A 15901-nucleotide genomic window follows, 5' to 3' on the forward strand; every position below is an offset into this window, starting at 1 on the left:
AATAACACAATCCACACACAATTCATGACACTCTTCCTTTTCTATGGCCAGTATTGCAAGTGAGGAAAGTCTGTCTTGGCCCATACTATTACGCAAAAATGTATTGATTCTCTTCAAACAGCAAAACTCCTCTCACACGATGCTGATGTCACAGGAATTGTCACTGCAATTTGCAACATTCTGCATAAGTTCGGAAACATGTCTTTGGGAATGGCGTTCATTAAATGTACTATGGATGTGATGGTGTATGTCAAGTTCTTCAGGTAATTTTTTGTATCTATAGGTATGTTCCTGCATTAACAATTGTTCAAATATGTTTTCTCGAAATACTGTATGTAATAATAGCTAAAAGTTGGGGGGGGGGGCTTATCGAGGGATTGGGGGGGCTGAAGCCCCCCAAAAAGGGCCTAGCGACGCCACTGCTTACTGTTATTTGTTATTTTGATTCTGTAACACACATTATGGCGAAAGTGTACTGGTTCTTCGCGCGTTGTGTGTGTTTTGTCGATGTATGCAGTGTTGCAACCTTGTTCACTGGAAAATACCTAATTTCATGCCCGGATTTGAAATTATGCTAATACCTCGCAAACCATTGACGTTAGCCCCAAAAACCATTTTCCGTAAGGTTAGGTTAGATTAGGCAAGATTGTTTTATTAAAAACAATAAAAATACTCGACACGTCATGTTCTAGTGAAAACAAGGCGAGTTTGAAACACTGACTACGGGTTTTAGGTCATCTAAGACACGGAACATTATGCTCTAGTGAAGAAAGCAAATGGCGGCAGCAGAAACAGCGTGTCGGAAAGAGATTTTCGCAGAAAACAACATGCATTCGCATTAAAATGGATCAAAACTACATTCGAACTTCCACAACGCTACAGAAAATGATTTCCGTAAGTACTTTCTCCTGTAAATCTGAAGAAATCCGTCACCCCTATACTATACTGTTAGCCGGAAAAATAATTCACAAAACACCTAAGCATTGTGCAAACAAGCTAATAAAAACAACTGACAGAAATAGACGTACGCTTAGCAACGTGGTAACGGGAGAGCGATGTTACCCCTACAGCGTTTGCTTCGCAACTGAGGCAGTTGACACTCATCGAAGCACTCACCCCCAAAGACGCCACTGTGAAGGACTTTTCATTCAATGGAAGCGTCACACTGTAAATTGTTCGCGACAACCGTTCATAATGCGCAGCTCTTCGTGGATGTATCCCATTAAAATCGTGTGCAATGGAAAGCGAACATCTCTCCCTAGACATCACTTTGATCTCGATGCATTACCGATGCGGTAAACAAATTTTAAGGCATTTTTCTAACACCTCGAAAAGGAGAAAATTGGTACAAGAATTCAGTCATAACTTTTTACTGGTTAAAGATACGTCAAAAAAACCTTCACCATTGCATTTCTCGAGAAATTCTAGCCTGATTTGATATATCATATCACCCCCTTCCCATTTAAAATTCTGAAGTTGAATTCAAGATGGCCGCCGACCACGCGGGTGACTTTTTGAGCCACTCTGCACATGGCATACTAACGTCATTTGTTGAATTAACCTTTAACTACTTGGGAACAGCAAATAGGCCATATTGGGTTCAGGTACCTTATATATTTATTTATTTATTCATTTGCCTCCAACAGAGAGAATCTCCAATTACAGGAAAGCTTACATATATTATATTCAAATAATAAACATATAACAGTGTAGAGTACAAACACACACAAACGCATTTATACACACAAGATAATAAGTAAAGTACTGCAGGAAAGGTACATATATCCATCCATATACACATATATTCATTGTTCAGAATATAACCTTCACATAGTATTTAAGATAAATTCAGAATAATGGAAAATAGATATCTATATATATATAGTAAATTATCATTATTACAATTATATTTAACAGTCTACATTCCAATAAGTGCAGTAACTAAATAGATGAAATCGAATATGATCTACATGCAAAGTTTTCCAAAGAAAATAGTTTGGAGGGTTTGTTTATTCTTCCAAATTTTAAAGTAAAATTCCGCTAAGCCAAAAATTTGGGGGCCAGCGTTCCCAGGCTTCTCCTTAACAACATCCATGTAGAAATGGCTCCCAAGGTCAGCGACTAACAGAAAACTTTTGATTTGAGTTTTTGTTTGAAGTCCACTTTATGCACAAATAGGCTAATCGGGACTATTATCTGTACCAGCTAACTGTAGACCAGGCGAACGAGAACAAGTCTCTGTGCAAGTAGTGACGCGAGACGGCTCCACCAATGAACAGTGAGAGAAACGGGATTGCGTAATGGGCGACGGGAGTTTTCCCAATTTCTTCCTTCGCTATGCAGCGTTGCAAACTTTTGAAAAGGATAAAACCGAACGCACATGTCAAACGGACCGTATTTTTGTCTCCAGGTCCGTACGATTGGTTTAAGAATTTCTTAGGGAAATATTAGGGATAAAACTGCAAGAGCAAATTTTGACAAGCCGTGCATTTAGAGTATGGACTAAGGTCTGGTCCGTACATGTACGGTCAGGACCGTACGGTTGGCAACGCTGCGCTTTCACGACTCGATCTTCCTCCTCTACCGATATGCGCGGCCCTGCTCTACAGTTAGCTGGGACAGGGTATAGATATATAACTTAAAGTAGGAACCACTAGATGCCTGCACCAGATATCAAATCCGGCCTCATGGATTACAAAGCGACAACGTTACCACTTCGTCATCGGGGAAGCCCAGTAGAAAATATGCCCAGTATGGAATATGTTATACATTTACCTGAGTCGGTGCTTTCGTGGATGATGAAATACTGCCTCAACGCAACAGCACAATCACGACAATTGTCATTATCGGATGCCTCTTCAGTTGCTGCGAATTTCACACGGAACTTGCGGAAATTAGACTGAAAGAAGAAAGATTACAAAAATCGTTACGATGGACCTATTTTTATATCCTTTTCAAAGTTCAAGTGGGATAGAATTCATTAGCACAATAATAACCGTAGGGGCGGGGGTTCCCCTTATAACAGGTCCAGTGTATAACTTTCAAAATAACTTCGAGCTTTTATTCCATTTTTAATCAATAAGAACAACGCATTCAATATTGTTCAGTATGTCCTCATAATAAGCTGGGCACATGTTGACGTAGGCGCCGACTCCATGGGGCTTGGGGGGGGGGGGCATCGAGCCCCCCCCCCAATGTTAACGATCTGGGGCAGAGCCCCCTTAATAATTTTGCTTAAGAGGATCTAATGTATTATTTTGCTTCTCTTGTAAAGTTTACTCTGAATTGTGCCACATGAACTTAACTTTAAATACACATTTGAAATGTTCTAGACCATCAATTTGGGGGGCTGGGACCGCTAAACCATCAACTTTGAGGGGAGGGCTATGACCAGAGACAGCAAAACACATGACTTATTACTATATACTAAGTATGTAATTATGAGTATTGTTAACATTTGTACTAAAAAGAGTTTCAAAAGACGATGTGCATGAACTAGGGTAGTGGATGGGACGTTTGGGCTACAAATGGCTCTAACATGACATTCACTACGAGATCATTGATATATTAGGGAGATCTGTTTTGCGCTCCGTGGTAGCAGATATTAAAAGTCGGGAATATTTTGCTATTATGGTTGACGAAACTTGTGACATGTCCATCCGTGGACAATTAATATTCTGCATTAGAACTGTGAATAAAAATTTTGATATTTTTCAGGAATTCATGGGCTTTTATGAGATTCCGAACACTGAGTATTTCACACGGAAATATTACAAACAAACAAACACTGAGGCCAAAACTTTAAAAAGGGAGAGAGCGAGTCGTTCATTAATTTATTTCAGTGATCAGAGCCCCCCCGCAATAATTTTGACAAGTCGGCGCCCCTGCATGTTCATGATGTCACAATAGTTCATGTAATGTCAATGATCAGGTATTTGGAAGTACGAACATTTACTTGTTTCATGAACAACTTTACGTATGAGAATATTTGTTTAAAAAATAATGACTATTTACCAGGTCCCTGTCCTAGCACATACGGTGGTCGACTTGAACACGAAGTTCCCGGGTTCGGGTCCAGACCTGTGCGTTCGTTCAGCAATTTCATCTAATCATCACTCATCCTCAGTGGGGGGGGGGGGGGGCAAGGTGCCAAAATTGGAGGACCAAGGAGACGGAGAGAATACTTTTCCTTGGTAAGGTAGATAAAGTTTAGGCAAAGGGGCAAAAGAGGCATCCCCACGCCTCCGTAATCGCCGCCACTGCTCATTTTTATCGTTGCAATTAGCCATAGTGGCAGAGAAGCTGCTTTAATCAACAAATAACGAGGCTGAGCCGATATCACTTTCAACCGATGCCGTCACTCTTACAGATTACAACCGATAGCGATTGCAATAATTGAAATTTGTTCAAAATATTGATCAATGCATGTATGTAAATATTCTTATCCAATTATTTGCATACATTTCCCAAGAAATTTGCTTTAGAATATTCAAGAATTAGATGAGAATATTAAAATTAATGTTATGTAATAAAAAACCGGCCAAGTGTCGGGCGGCATTTCTGCGGACCCCGTGAAAGACCAAAATGACGGGAAAGTATCGGCTGGTATCGTTGTAGAGCGACCACAAGGAAAAACCGTGGACGAAAAGTCCCCGCGCAGCTTTTCCTTCTTCCGTTCAGCTCGGGCCATAAGGAAGCACTCTCCCCCTCCCCTCCACGCGGGAGTACGGTGCACAGGAGTCGCGGGTCTGCGCAGGTTGTTTTGCTTCTGGTTCTACTATAGATGAATTCCAACCGCTACTTTCCGATACCGATACATCGGCTCAGCCCTAAAGAAAAACACAACAATACAAACAATATATGAATAAAAACATCCCTGGATGAGATGAAATCTTACTCTTGTTGTTGGGGTTAATTAGACGGTGGATCCCCGACATGTCAGTTGATTCATCTTCTGATTACAAGGCGATGGCATCACTACGATATCAGGAAGGCTCGTAGTACAGCATGCAGCCATTGTTATTGTAAAGACACAATTTGAATTAATTTTTTATTTCATTACATTTCTGAAGGCACTCCCTAATTTGTTTAACATGATTAGACCACTGATGAAAGATATAAAGAGACCAGACCATTCATATTCCTGCTTTACCCACGACTTGAATTAAGGAGCTCAGGACATCAGCATACAGATGTGGGTCTAAATGCCGGCTGACGCGCTCCCACCCCTCGGCACGCTGGCCGTCGCTTCGCGCAGAAGTCAACCGTGTGAAGCACTGTATTATCCCAAGAACACTAATATTCAAAATATTTCAATAAACGTCACTCAGACTAAGAAATTTCGAAATATTCATTATCATTAGAGCCCGGAAGTTCAGGCATTTATTTTCGTTAAAATAGGCAGGCAAAAAGGCATTTATAATGTGGTAAATAGGCACTAAAAATGAAAAAAAAGGGCAAAATAAACCGAAAAAAAGGTACATTTAGAAGTCGCTTACTCTTATCTATAATTTCTGGCAAAATGTTAAAATCTAAATTGGGAAGAGCATTTCAATTTTCTCCGTCTTGATTGCACATAACTACAAGGTGCTTTTTAAGTTCTAAACATTCATTGATAGTCGTCTGTCAGAGAGAATGTTTTTCATAAAAGAAAATGATCTTTCTATTTCGACAGAAGTTATTGGAGCATACATATAACAAGCTAATGTAGCTGGACTCATTTTGGTAACAGCATTTTCACCTTTTAGAATATCACAAATTGTTTTCAATTGTTTCAAGTCCTCATTTGCACTCACTACCCGTTAGCACTTTTCCGCAACAGCTCACCCCTTTTCTCCTGGCACTTCCATCATCTGCTGCATAGATTCCTCGAAGATTTTCATGGATGCTATAATTGTAATTGTCTCTGGCAATGCACTATAATGTGCAAAAATAAACTTGAATAGCACAGGAGTTTTTTCACTTCACGAATTGAAGCCGCTTCATTTTCTGGAAGAGCATCGATCACCTCACTGATTTTTTGAAGGTTGTTAGCATAATATATAGCTGCTGATAATCCAGGTTCCCTATCTCGTCAAGACTGGTTGCTGAGGTAAACTAAGCTCAATCGCAACTTCCTGAAATTTTCGGGTTCGAGAGGGAGATTTCAGAAATATTTTCTTTGTGTTCGAAATCAACCTGTCTACTTCAGCAGTCAATCATGCACAAGAAATGTTAACCGAAAGGCAATATCCTGACTCAGCATGAAATACTTTTTTCTCACACTTTTCTCCTTCAGCAATGTTGAAACATGCGTGAGTTCAATATTACTTAAATAAGGCGAAAATTATTCAATAAATGCCAACAACGTTTTTTGGGAGAAAAATAATTTATATACACATTTTTTTTTAAAAAAATGTCAAATTTCATTGATAAAGGCAAAAAAAGGCATTATAATTAAAAATAGGCAGTGGGGTCCCAAATAGGCAAAATAGGCAAAATGAAAAGGCTTCCAAAACATTCGAAACAACATAAGAAACGTATATCCGGAAAAAATTTATCAATATATGCAGTAGATAAAAAGAGGCATTTTGCCAAACTTCCGGGCTCTAATTATCATATATCAAGCATCTCGTAACGAAAAAATGTTGTTCAAGCAGGTTAAGAGCTAAAGTGCATTGAAATTAAGCATATCAACAAGTTTCCCATGAAATTCTAGCTCTGATATGCCACATGGTCATATTTCATGAATAAAAGGACATCACATTCAGCTATCTGTATCTGTAGTAGACGGGTGTTCTGCAAGTATAGACCACCCCAAGTTCACTATATATATATAAACAGGGTTTTATCATAACACCTAAAGCCTTACCTTAGCTTTGCTAAGAATCATTAGACTGGAACCTTTTACTAAAGCACGATTCCCAGTGCCCGAGGATAGACTGACCCTTTCCAAGGCCACTTCATTCTGAACAACCAACAACAGCAGTGCCTGAAATAAGAACAATAATTTGGCTTCAGTAACTTACATAATTGATCATGGGCGTAACGTGCGACCTAACTTTGGGGGGAGGGACAAAATTGAACTTGGGGCTTGACTTTTGAAGAAGGGACAGAACCAAACTTGGGACTTAACTTTGGGAGGGCAGAATCAAACTTAGGACATGACTTTGGGGGGGGGGGATCAAACTTGGGATTTAACTTTGGGGGCGGGGCAGAATCAAACTAGAGACTTGACTTTGAGGTGGGGGCAGAATCAAACTTAAGACTTAACTTGAGGGAACAGAATCAAACTTGGGACTTAACTTTGAGGGTCAGAATAAACTTGGGACTTAGCTTCAAACTTGGCATTTAACTTGGGGAGGGGCAGAATTAATAAGTTTTCCATCCCATAAAAATAGCGTTCAGAACTTTTCTTTCTGCATAGCTTACATTTGCACATTCATACAAAGAATACATTACAATACTTTGCTACTCAGGTTACAAGAGGTTAACAAAAGTATCGTTAACTTGTAAGTTTAGTAGCCTTAAAAGTTTTGGGGGGCAAGCGCCCCCCTTGCCCCGCCAAGTTACGCCGATGTAATTTATTAATTGATTTGGCTTATGTTACTTCGCATTTCTGCCACTTTGGCTAATCGCGAAGATGAGTGATGATACGATTTAGGACATTTGTGAAAGTCATGTAGTCAACACCACGCTCCAGTCGCTCCTACATCCTTTTCAGGTTTGCTCACAAGTATCCAGTTTAAGGGGCTCAGTGTACCTCTGAGCAGCGTTGAATCCAGCAGAATTCCTCCGGGAGGGACATCAAACTTCACGGGGGTATAAAACAATGACTGCCACACGGGAGACCCGGGTTCGATTCCCGGAGTTGGTGATCTGAGATCGGAATTTTTCCGGGCTTGTTCCCGCATAAAGCGGCCCAAATTAATCAAATCAATGGGTACTTCGAGGCAACCCCGGGGGGGGGGGGGGTAGAAGCGGCCGAAGCGTGGTGCTGATCACATCACCTCCAAACTTGCAGAGATCGAGAATGTGTGGAGCCCTACCCCCCACATCCCGTAAATGTGTCTTCATGGCACGGTGGGATATAATATGTACGGGGAACTTTACATTACAATCCGGAACTGTCCATCATTGTACAGTCATAGGAAAAAATACTTCCCCCATACAGCCTTAACCAAGGGGTCTGGATTCGATACCTGGTTGAGGCACATAGTGGTTCGGATCCCACTTTAAACTGTAGATCCAGTCCCGATTAGCCTCATTGTGCACAAAGTGGACTTAAAACACCAACTCAAACCATATAGCCTTAACGCCAATAATCTTATGGGTGAACTATTTCTTTACACGATTGTACTTACCTTTCTTGAAAATGATGTTTTAAATCGAAAAGTTGAAAGAATGGGTGTTCATTGGCTTAAAGTGCACTCACTTTGTTATTTTATTGTCTCCGTCGTATTTTAGTTAAATTATGAAACGCATTTTCTTTACCTTTGAGTCAAATTTCATGAGCATTTCTCCTCGACTGAAGTCAAACAGGCGCCACATCCCATCGTCCCAGCGTGCGTACTTCTCCAGCCTCCACGTCTTCACTGAAGCATCTCCTGCTGGAAATAAATGAAAGCATTAGATTTACTTTCAACACTATAAAATATTAATGTGGTTTTCACCGTGAATTTTTCAACAATTTGGCAGGAGAGCAAGTAGGAGAATCATCAGCTTTGTAGGCATAGTATCAAGGCGAGACGAAACCTGGCAGTGTTAGTCTCGTTAGAAGTTGTAAATATGCATCTCTAGTTCTCGGTCTCGTCTCGATTTATAAACATCCGTCTCGTTCCGATAGTCGACCTCTGTGGCGGAGTGGTTAGCACACTGCGCTGCAATGCCAGAGGTCCCGGGTTCGACTCCCGGCTCGGACGTGGATGTTTGTGATTGTCTGTCCTGAAAAGTCCTGAACTAGAAATTTGAGTGAAAATGATATGAATGAATGAAGTGTGATGGGGGAAGCTTCCAATTAGGGGCTTTCTATGAAGAAAAAAAAGATGGCGTAGTGGTAACGTCGTCGTCTTGTAATCAAGGGGTCCCGGGTTCGATACCCAGTGAAGGCACATTGCACTGTAGTCCCAATTAGCCTATCTGTGCATATTCTTCGAAGAGCAAGTCTCGATCTTGCCTCGAAAAATATGGTATAAACAAAATATTCAGCGTCTCAGAGCACAAACTTTCTCAGCGTACAGAGGTCAATAAGGAAAACTAATTTTGTTGATAACATGTTTCTCTTTGGCGCCTCGTTACGGCGCTATGAACACTCCAAAAGCAGAATTAAATCCTGTATGTATGCAACCATGCAGAACATGCGTGCAGTTGCCCCTTATACAGTATGGCCCCAAAAACGGGCCTCATCTTTCGATAGGCTTCATGTCTTCATTTCTTGTCGGAATTAAATGCAACTTCAGTTATAACTAGTTTATTGTGTTTAGAAAATCAAATTAAAACGTGAATGTCTTTGGCCTTTTCCTCTTCATTCTAGTGCATGACCTCCATTTAGCTCCGTGCATTTCTTGAGGCGCAGCACAAAGTTATCCAAGACGTCCTTACAAAGAGACCGAGGAATGGCTCTTATCTCCTCCCTGATCGTTTCCTTGAGTCTAGTGATGGTCCTGGGTCTCCCTGCGTACACTCGGTCCTTGAGATACCTCCAAAGGAAGAAATCTGGGGGGTTAGGTCTGGGCCAGTGGCGGCTGCTTAATACGTGCTACCGTGCTATAGCACGTTATTCAATTTACTAAAATGAAAAGAAAGAAAGGGACACATTTCATAGATTGAAGAAGTTTAATAAAACACTGCAGTGAAATGAAACTTCTCACGTTAAGAGGCTCAAAAATTTGCAGCGCGCTATAATATTTTCCGCACGCTGTTAAGCTACAACGAATACCGTGCTATTGGCTTCATAGCACGTTTTCACCACCTCGCGGCGCGCCGAATCTGGCCGAATGCCCCTCGGTTCTACGGGGGAGGTATGGTCGGAGCCAATTAGCTCGCGAAATCCGTCTGCTAGCGTGCTACACAGATCCACAGCACGGTAAGTGTTGTCATCTCAGTATAAGAAGAAAGTTTGCGGATAGCTTTACAGAATCAGACACGATTTTTTTTCGCGCGGTTCATGGACATGCGCGTGGCATATGGAGCAGTCATTGTAAAGGACAGTTGTGCTCTGTTGTTCCAAGCAGTGGCGTTCGAGAGGTTGCGGCTAGGAAATTGATGGGGGCTACATCCCATCTCCAAATTTTGAGTTTTGGATGAAAGCAGCAAAGAACTCGGAAACAAAAAAAAACAGTGTTAAATGCAAACACCCCTTAAAATGATCTCCGATTACCATTTTTGTCTTTGAATAACTTAAGATGATTGTTTAAATCGGTGATTGCAAAATCTTTTATACTTTATTCCGGCCGTACGTAGAAAGCAGCTATGTAATACAGACATTTACAATTCCAGACCCCTCGGAAAAAAAACCCTGCGTACGCTAGCAGCTCCAAGTGAGTGTGTAAATTTGTATGTGTTGGCGGGGGGGGGGGGGTTATTGTAAATGCAAGAAACAACATCTACCTGTATCACGCATCTGTGAAAAGTCACGAGCCGCCGCTGCTCTGGGCTATGAGGTGCCCACTCAAAATCAGTCTTTGAACTGATCACACGGCCTCCAAAGTTCTCTTTCAGCCAATCTCGGGACAGGTTTGAGGTGTGAGAGCTTGCTCCATCTTGCTGGAACCAGAACTTTCTCATAAGCGACGGATAGAGGGTCTGTATCTCACTCTTGAAGGTTTTGAGGACCTCAATATGCTTTTTTTGCTGAACTGACTCTCTCACGTTCTCGACCAGCTCGACTTTACTCTTCCTGGGACGTCCTGAGTGTCTGGGACGGTTTTCACTTGCTGCATTGCGGTTATCCACAGTCCCATACTTCTCAAAGTGGTCCACCCAGGTCTGTATTCTGCTTTTGGAGGGGACCTTCTCACATTCGAACTGATGCATGAAAGTCTCCTGGATTTTCTTGGACGAGCCTATCTTGTAGTAATGTTTCACGCAGCATATTTTTTGCTCGAGCTTCCATTGAGGTCTAGTCGTGTTCACAGGCATTGCTTCTGCTATGTCCTGCAAAATAAGGGGGATTTGTGAATGGATGTAGGAGATATCACAAAAAGTGCGCGTGGGGCCCGTTTTTATTGAGTAGATTGACTTTGGAATTTCTATAAACAAAGCATGTGGTTTGTTCATAAATAATTAGGTATATCTCGACATATCTCGAAGGGCGTGGTCTTGTGGCTCGTCCACAATTTGGCACTAAAAGTTAAGAGACGACTTGCCATAAAGGCTGTGTGCGAATTAACGAAGAGGGGGAGGGGGGAGGGGGGGATGCCTCGCAAAAAAATTATCCCCGTCAAAATAAAATTATTTTTATCACTGCCAGGGATGGTTTTATCGCCCTCAAACAAAATTGAATTGAAAGCTTATAATATACCATTTTTTAACTACTTAACAAACATAATTACTCAATCATTCTTGTCAATTAATGGTCCACAGTCATCAAAGACTTCCCTGCCGAAAAGTATGCAATCTTGTGGATTAAAGGACAACGTTCTCTGACCAATCTGACCGAGACGAGATAACAGCAGGCTTTCTTCCACTTTGGTTTTCATGGCATCTATTGAAGTGTTCAAAAGAAACTTGTGGGTGGGTTAGATGGACGTTACGCTTGAACTTGGTAATAAAAATTTGGTCAAGTTTTCGGTGTTATTAATTCGATAGCTGTTTTTGTTTGAGTTTAGGTTTTGTGAAAATATAAATATAGTAAAGCCCGTTTTACACAAAAGCATTAGCTTAACATTTATGCCATGACCAAAAAGCTACCGTGTAAAGTGAGAAATGTTATGGTTGGCATTTCAGATGCCATGACATATTTCATGGCATTTCTCAAGGATAGAACCCGTCCTATCTCCGTAGCATAACCAATCAGAAGCGACCTCTTGGTCACGAGTGAGGCTGTAATGGCGGCCGCGTGAGATGTAAACAATGCATCATTTCACATTTTTAAAAGCTGATAACTATTCAACCGAGAGGAATAACGTTTCGTATGAAACGTTATTAGGTATAAAACAATGGCGCTGCTCAAATGCATAATTTACAACGTTTACTGTACACGTATGAAATAATATTTAAGTTGTTTCAAATGTTAACTGAGGCCGTGTCCGAAAGGTGCAAGACCGTACTTGAAGCGAGCATCCTCCGAGTATGGTCTTGGAGTGCGGTCATCAAGTCGTGGACTGGAAGTGTTGTCTTTCGAATTGCACTTCGACTGCAGCGCCAAATACGATCAGTAGATAAAACTTACTCGTTGTTTTCCTCGCCATTTAAACATTTGTTTTTCACGATATAAATCACATAGCATTATCAAATGCTCGTACACATACATTTCCCACACATTAGAAGAACTATAACCAACAACTTGCTGGCCCATAACGTATATCTACCGGTGCTGCTCGCTTTCTACCTCCGTGATTTTAAACAAATGAACAACGAGTGCGGAAACTACGTGACTTAGTCACCAACCATCTGTACTGCGAGCGGTGTACTTGCGTACTTCTGTTCTTGGCGCTTTCGAACTGTACTAGGTGACGTCATTTCCGCCAAGACCATACTTCAAGTCTGTACTTTGTACCGTTCGGACAGTCTAAGTCCTCCAGTCTTTGTTGGTGGATTATTTTTCCATTGATTTTCAGAATTTCCCTTACAACTCTTTAAGTTCACTGTAAACACGGAAATCTATGGAATTTGAAGTTGTCCAACCTTCATGTCGGCTAAAAAACCTTCCACTCACTGATATACACTGTGTGTAATACACATAAATTCCCTGGGAATTTGACATAGGTTTCAACAAATGAGAAATGCAAAATTTCAGAAGGTTTCCTAATTTTGAATACAGATGCATTGTCTTGGATTCTCGCGTTAAAATTATATACGTGGGGGAGGTGAAGACTGGAGATATATTTTGAAGAAAATAATAGGTGATGTCATTTGATTGAAGAAGTCGTGAAGTTTCTATGTGTGTACTCATTAGGGTTGAATGAGAGAGAGAGAGAGATGATTGATTTGTTTTTTTCTTAAGTCCACTTTATGCACAGTAAGCCTAATCGGGACTGGACCTACAATTTAATGTGGGATCCGAACCACTATGTGCCTCCACCGGGAATCGAACCCGAGATCCCTTGATTACAAGGCGACGACGCTACCACTGCGCCATCGGGGAGGCCGGAGAGAGAGATGAACATGATCCTTAGCAACGTATCTACTACACTACTGTTTGTCTTTCTCCTTATAACATAGGAACTCTGCCCCTCATTCCAATGAAATGGGCGTAACAGCATTGGCGAGGAAATTCCCCCCTAGGATTTCGCATCCCACGATGAATACAGCAAAACAAATAATTTCTACATTTCTGTTTGAGTGAAATATCTCTCTGCTGACCTCTTTTCACCATATAAGTTCGTGATACGCGTATGATACATCAGTTATAGCAATGAATCTACATTGCAATAAATTTCGAGGCATACAGCCTGAACACTGTTCAATGCAAACACTACATTACGGCAGATGTTAATGATAAAACAAGAATCAACCCTAACCTCAATTAAATACGTTTTTATAATCGACTAAATTATGGACGACATTTTTCCCTAGTACATGTTTAGTGAATCGTAGACATGCAACTTCGTAGCTATATAATCTTTAAAAAAAGTAAAAAAAAATATGTTAGAAATTTTGATTATCTCTGTTGATAATTACTTGACGTTTTATGAACGTTTATTTATTGTTCATAATTTATATTGCACTACATTGCAAGAGGCTTTCTACATAAAAGGAGATTTAAGTGTACATAAATCTCGAACTGCTAAGGAATGAAGTCACACCCATTGTTTGTCTATAACTCTTTAATATCTGTATGGGAAATAAACTTAAACTATAATACTCCCTGTCTCAGAACATAACTGGACATTATTCAACACTGGGTTCTTGCAAGATAATCTCTTATACAATGTGACACAGATTTGTTAAATTTCTCAAGTTATCTGATCTGATAATAATAGGACTGGGTGTAAGTTAATGAACGTAGAAAATGCCATAATTAGAGAAAGTATTGCATACAGTTTATGAAACTAGGAAGTATGTGCAGAGATTCAACGTGTGTACTTAACATACATTTCCTTCAGAGAGGAAAGACATCACCAACTGAATGATATATATTTTGCTACACTTGAGTTTTGACTGCAGCAAAAGACAAATTTTGCAACATTTGATTAATTGTTTTACTTCTACTTTTAATTGAACGGATGTTTCGTGTGCTTGTATTTTACTCAATACATTGAATGACTATTACTTTTTAAAACCTAATTGTCATTTTCAACATTTACAACTAAGTTTTACAAATCATAAGAATAATGGGCTAACCTTTAGTTATATCTGATACATTCTGACTAAAGTTAAAGTTATCCATTTTCACAGATCTTGATCAATAAATTTGACTGGTTTCGACGACACTCAATTTTACCAGAGTGCAACTAATCGTCCATTAGGGAAGCGCAAAGAAGGTGGAGATTTCCTTTTGTACATAAATAGCATTTAAAAAATAAATATTGTACCATTTGTATATCACTTAAACTAAAAAAAAAACGTAAACTATTTTTCTAATTTATAACATAATGTTCATTTTTCTTCTCAATGTTATTTCAGTGGTGGACGAACTGGCATGTACAGAGATCCAAGATAGATACATAAAGGTCGGTCGATCGGAGGTAACGAGCTTATATGGACCAGTGATAGATGACGTCACTTGGAAGCAGGAACGGAGACATATATTTTTTTAAAAATGCTACTTAGTTGCGAAGTGTGGCGACGTGGCTTCGCGTCTTGCGTGGGTGAATGGAAAACAACCATCGAATTGATTTTTACATTTGAGCCAGAGTTTATTGGGGTTGTGTTCAATTCCATTGGGGCAAAAATTATGCAACACACGACAGACACTTGTCACACTATGTCGTATGCTGCAGCATTTGTCATTGTGCAATCACGTCGCACGAGCGTTAAATTCGCTCCAATTACGAAGCCGTGCTAACGCAGAGTTGAATTTAGTCAATGGAAGCGTTGAAAGAGTACGTGTAGATTGTACGTACCTAGGTAGTATCAACTGCTCACGAAACTGACCTGGTTACGAGATTAACGCAGTGTCAGAATAATCACGTTTCACAAATGAAGTCATATTGTTGCAAGCTGTGGCGACGATTACGGGGGGGGGGGGGCAATTTTCCCACCCCCACTATTTTACCACTTTTGCTCCCGCACTATGCTAAACCTTATCTATACCGCGTTTGTTATAACCTGTCACGTTTTCCTCGCAAGCGATCGCTCGACAGTTTCTGTGCCAATGAGAAACGAGGAAGAAGCCGTCTGCGGGCAGCGAGGAGCGAATGGAAGCCAGCGCTTACGCAGACACTGTTGCCAGGATGTGGTCTAACCCCCAAGTGTTTTTTTTTGTGTCTGAATGAAGCTTGTTTTATAATCATTGTGCTGATTGGTGTGGTGTTGAATTTGTGCATTCCCGCGTATCTTATGAGCAACCTGACCTCGGCTTCCCCCAATGCAGGATCACTCTGTCTACAACGGCAACGCTGAAATGCGTTTCTGCTAGAAATACCAACGACCGGCAAGCGCGGGAAACGTGACAGGATGTACTAAACGCCGTCTACCCCTCCCCCGTTTTGGAACCCAATCGCCGCCACTGATTTGCACGATATATTATAATATCGAAGTTCAAGAAAAAAGGAAGTGGACGATCACCACACTGAACTTCTTTACTAGACCTCTCAAT

At 40.7% G+C, this 15901-nt stretch overlaps 1 protein-coding gene across 4 annotated transcripts in view; it reads right to left on the reverse strand.

Moving 5' to 3' along the window:
• LOC145982060 (uncharacterized) overlaps positions 1-14588 on the reverse strand; it is a 98322-nt gene extending 83734 nt beyond the window's left edge. For 3 of the 4 annotated variants that reach the window (XM_083115650.1, XM_083115648.1, XM_083115651.1), the window contains exons 1-4: positions 14485-14588; positions 8473-8588; positions 6851-6970; positions 2776-2899 (exon numbers count right to left, since the gene is read on the reverse strand). In XM_083115650.1, the coding sequence (XP_082971776.1) occupies positions 2776-2899; positions 6851-6970; positions 8473-8588; positions 14485-14530 (406 nt within the window). In that variant the 5' untranslated portion in view covers positions 14531-14588. The remainder of the gene's footprint in view (positions 1-2775; positions 2900-6850; positions 6971-8472; positions 8589-14484) is intronic. The other variant, XM_083115649.1, reaches the window with a different exon arrangement.
• Positions 14589-15901: the final 1313 nt, after the last annotated feature.

Source organism: Lepisma saccharinum, chromosome 30, assembly GCF_977018435.1.
Source record: "Lepisma saccharinum chromosome 30, izLepSacc3.1, whole genome shotgun sequence".
Classification (NCBI taxonomy): domain Eukaryota; kingdom Metazoa; phylum Arthropoda; class Insecta; order Zygentoma; family Lepismatidae; genus Lepisma; species Lepisma saccharinum.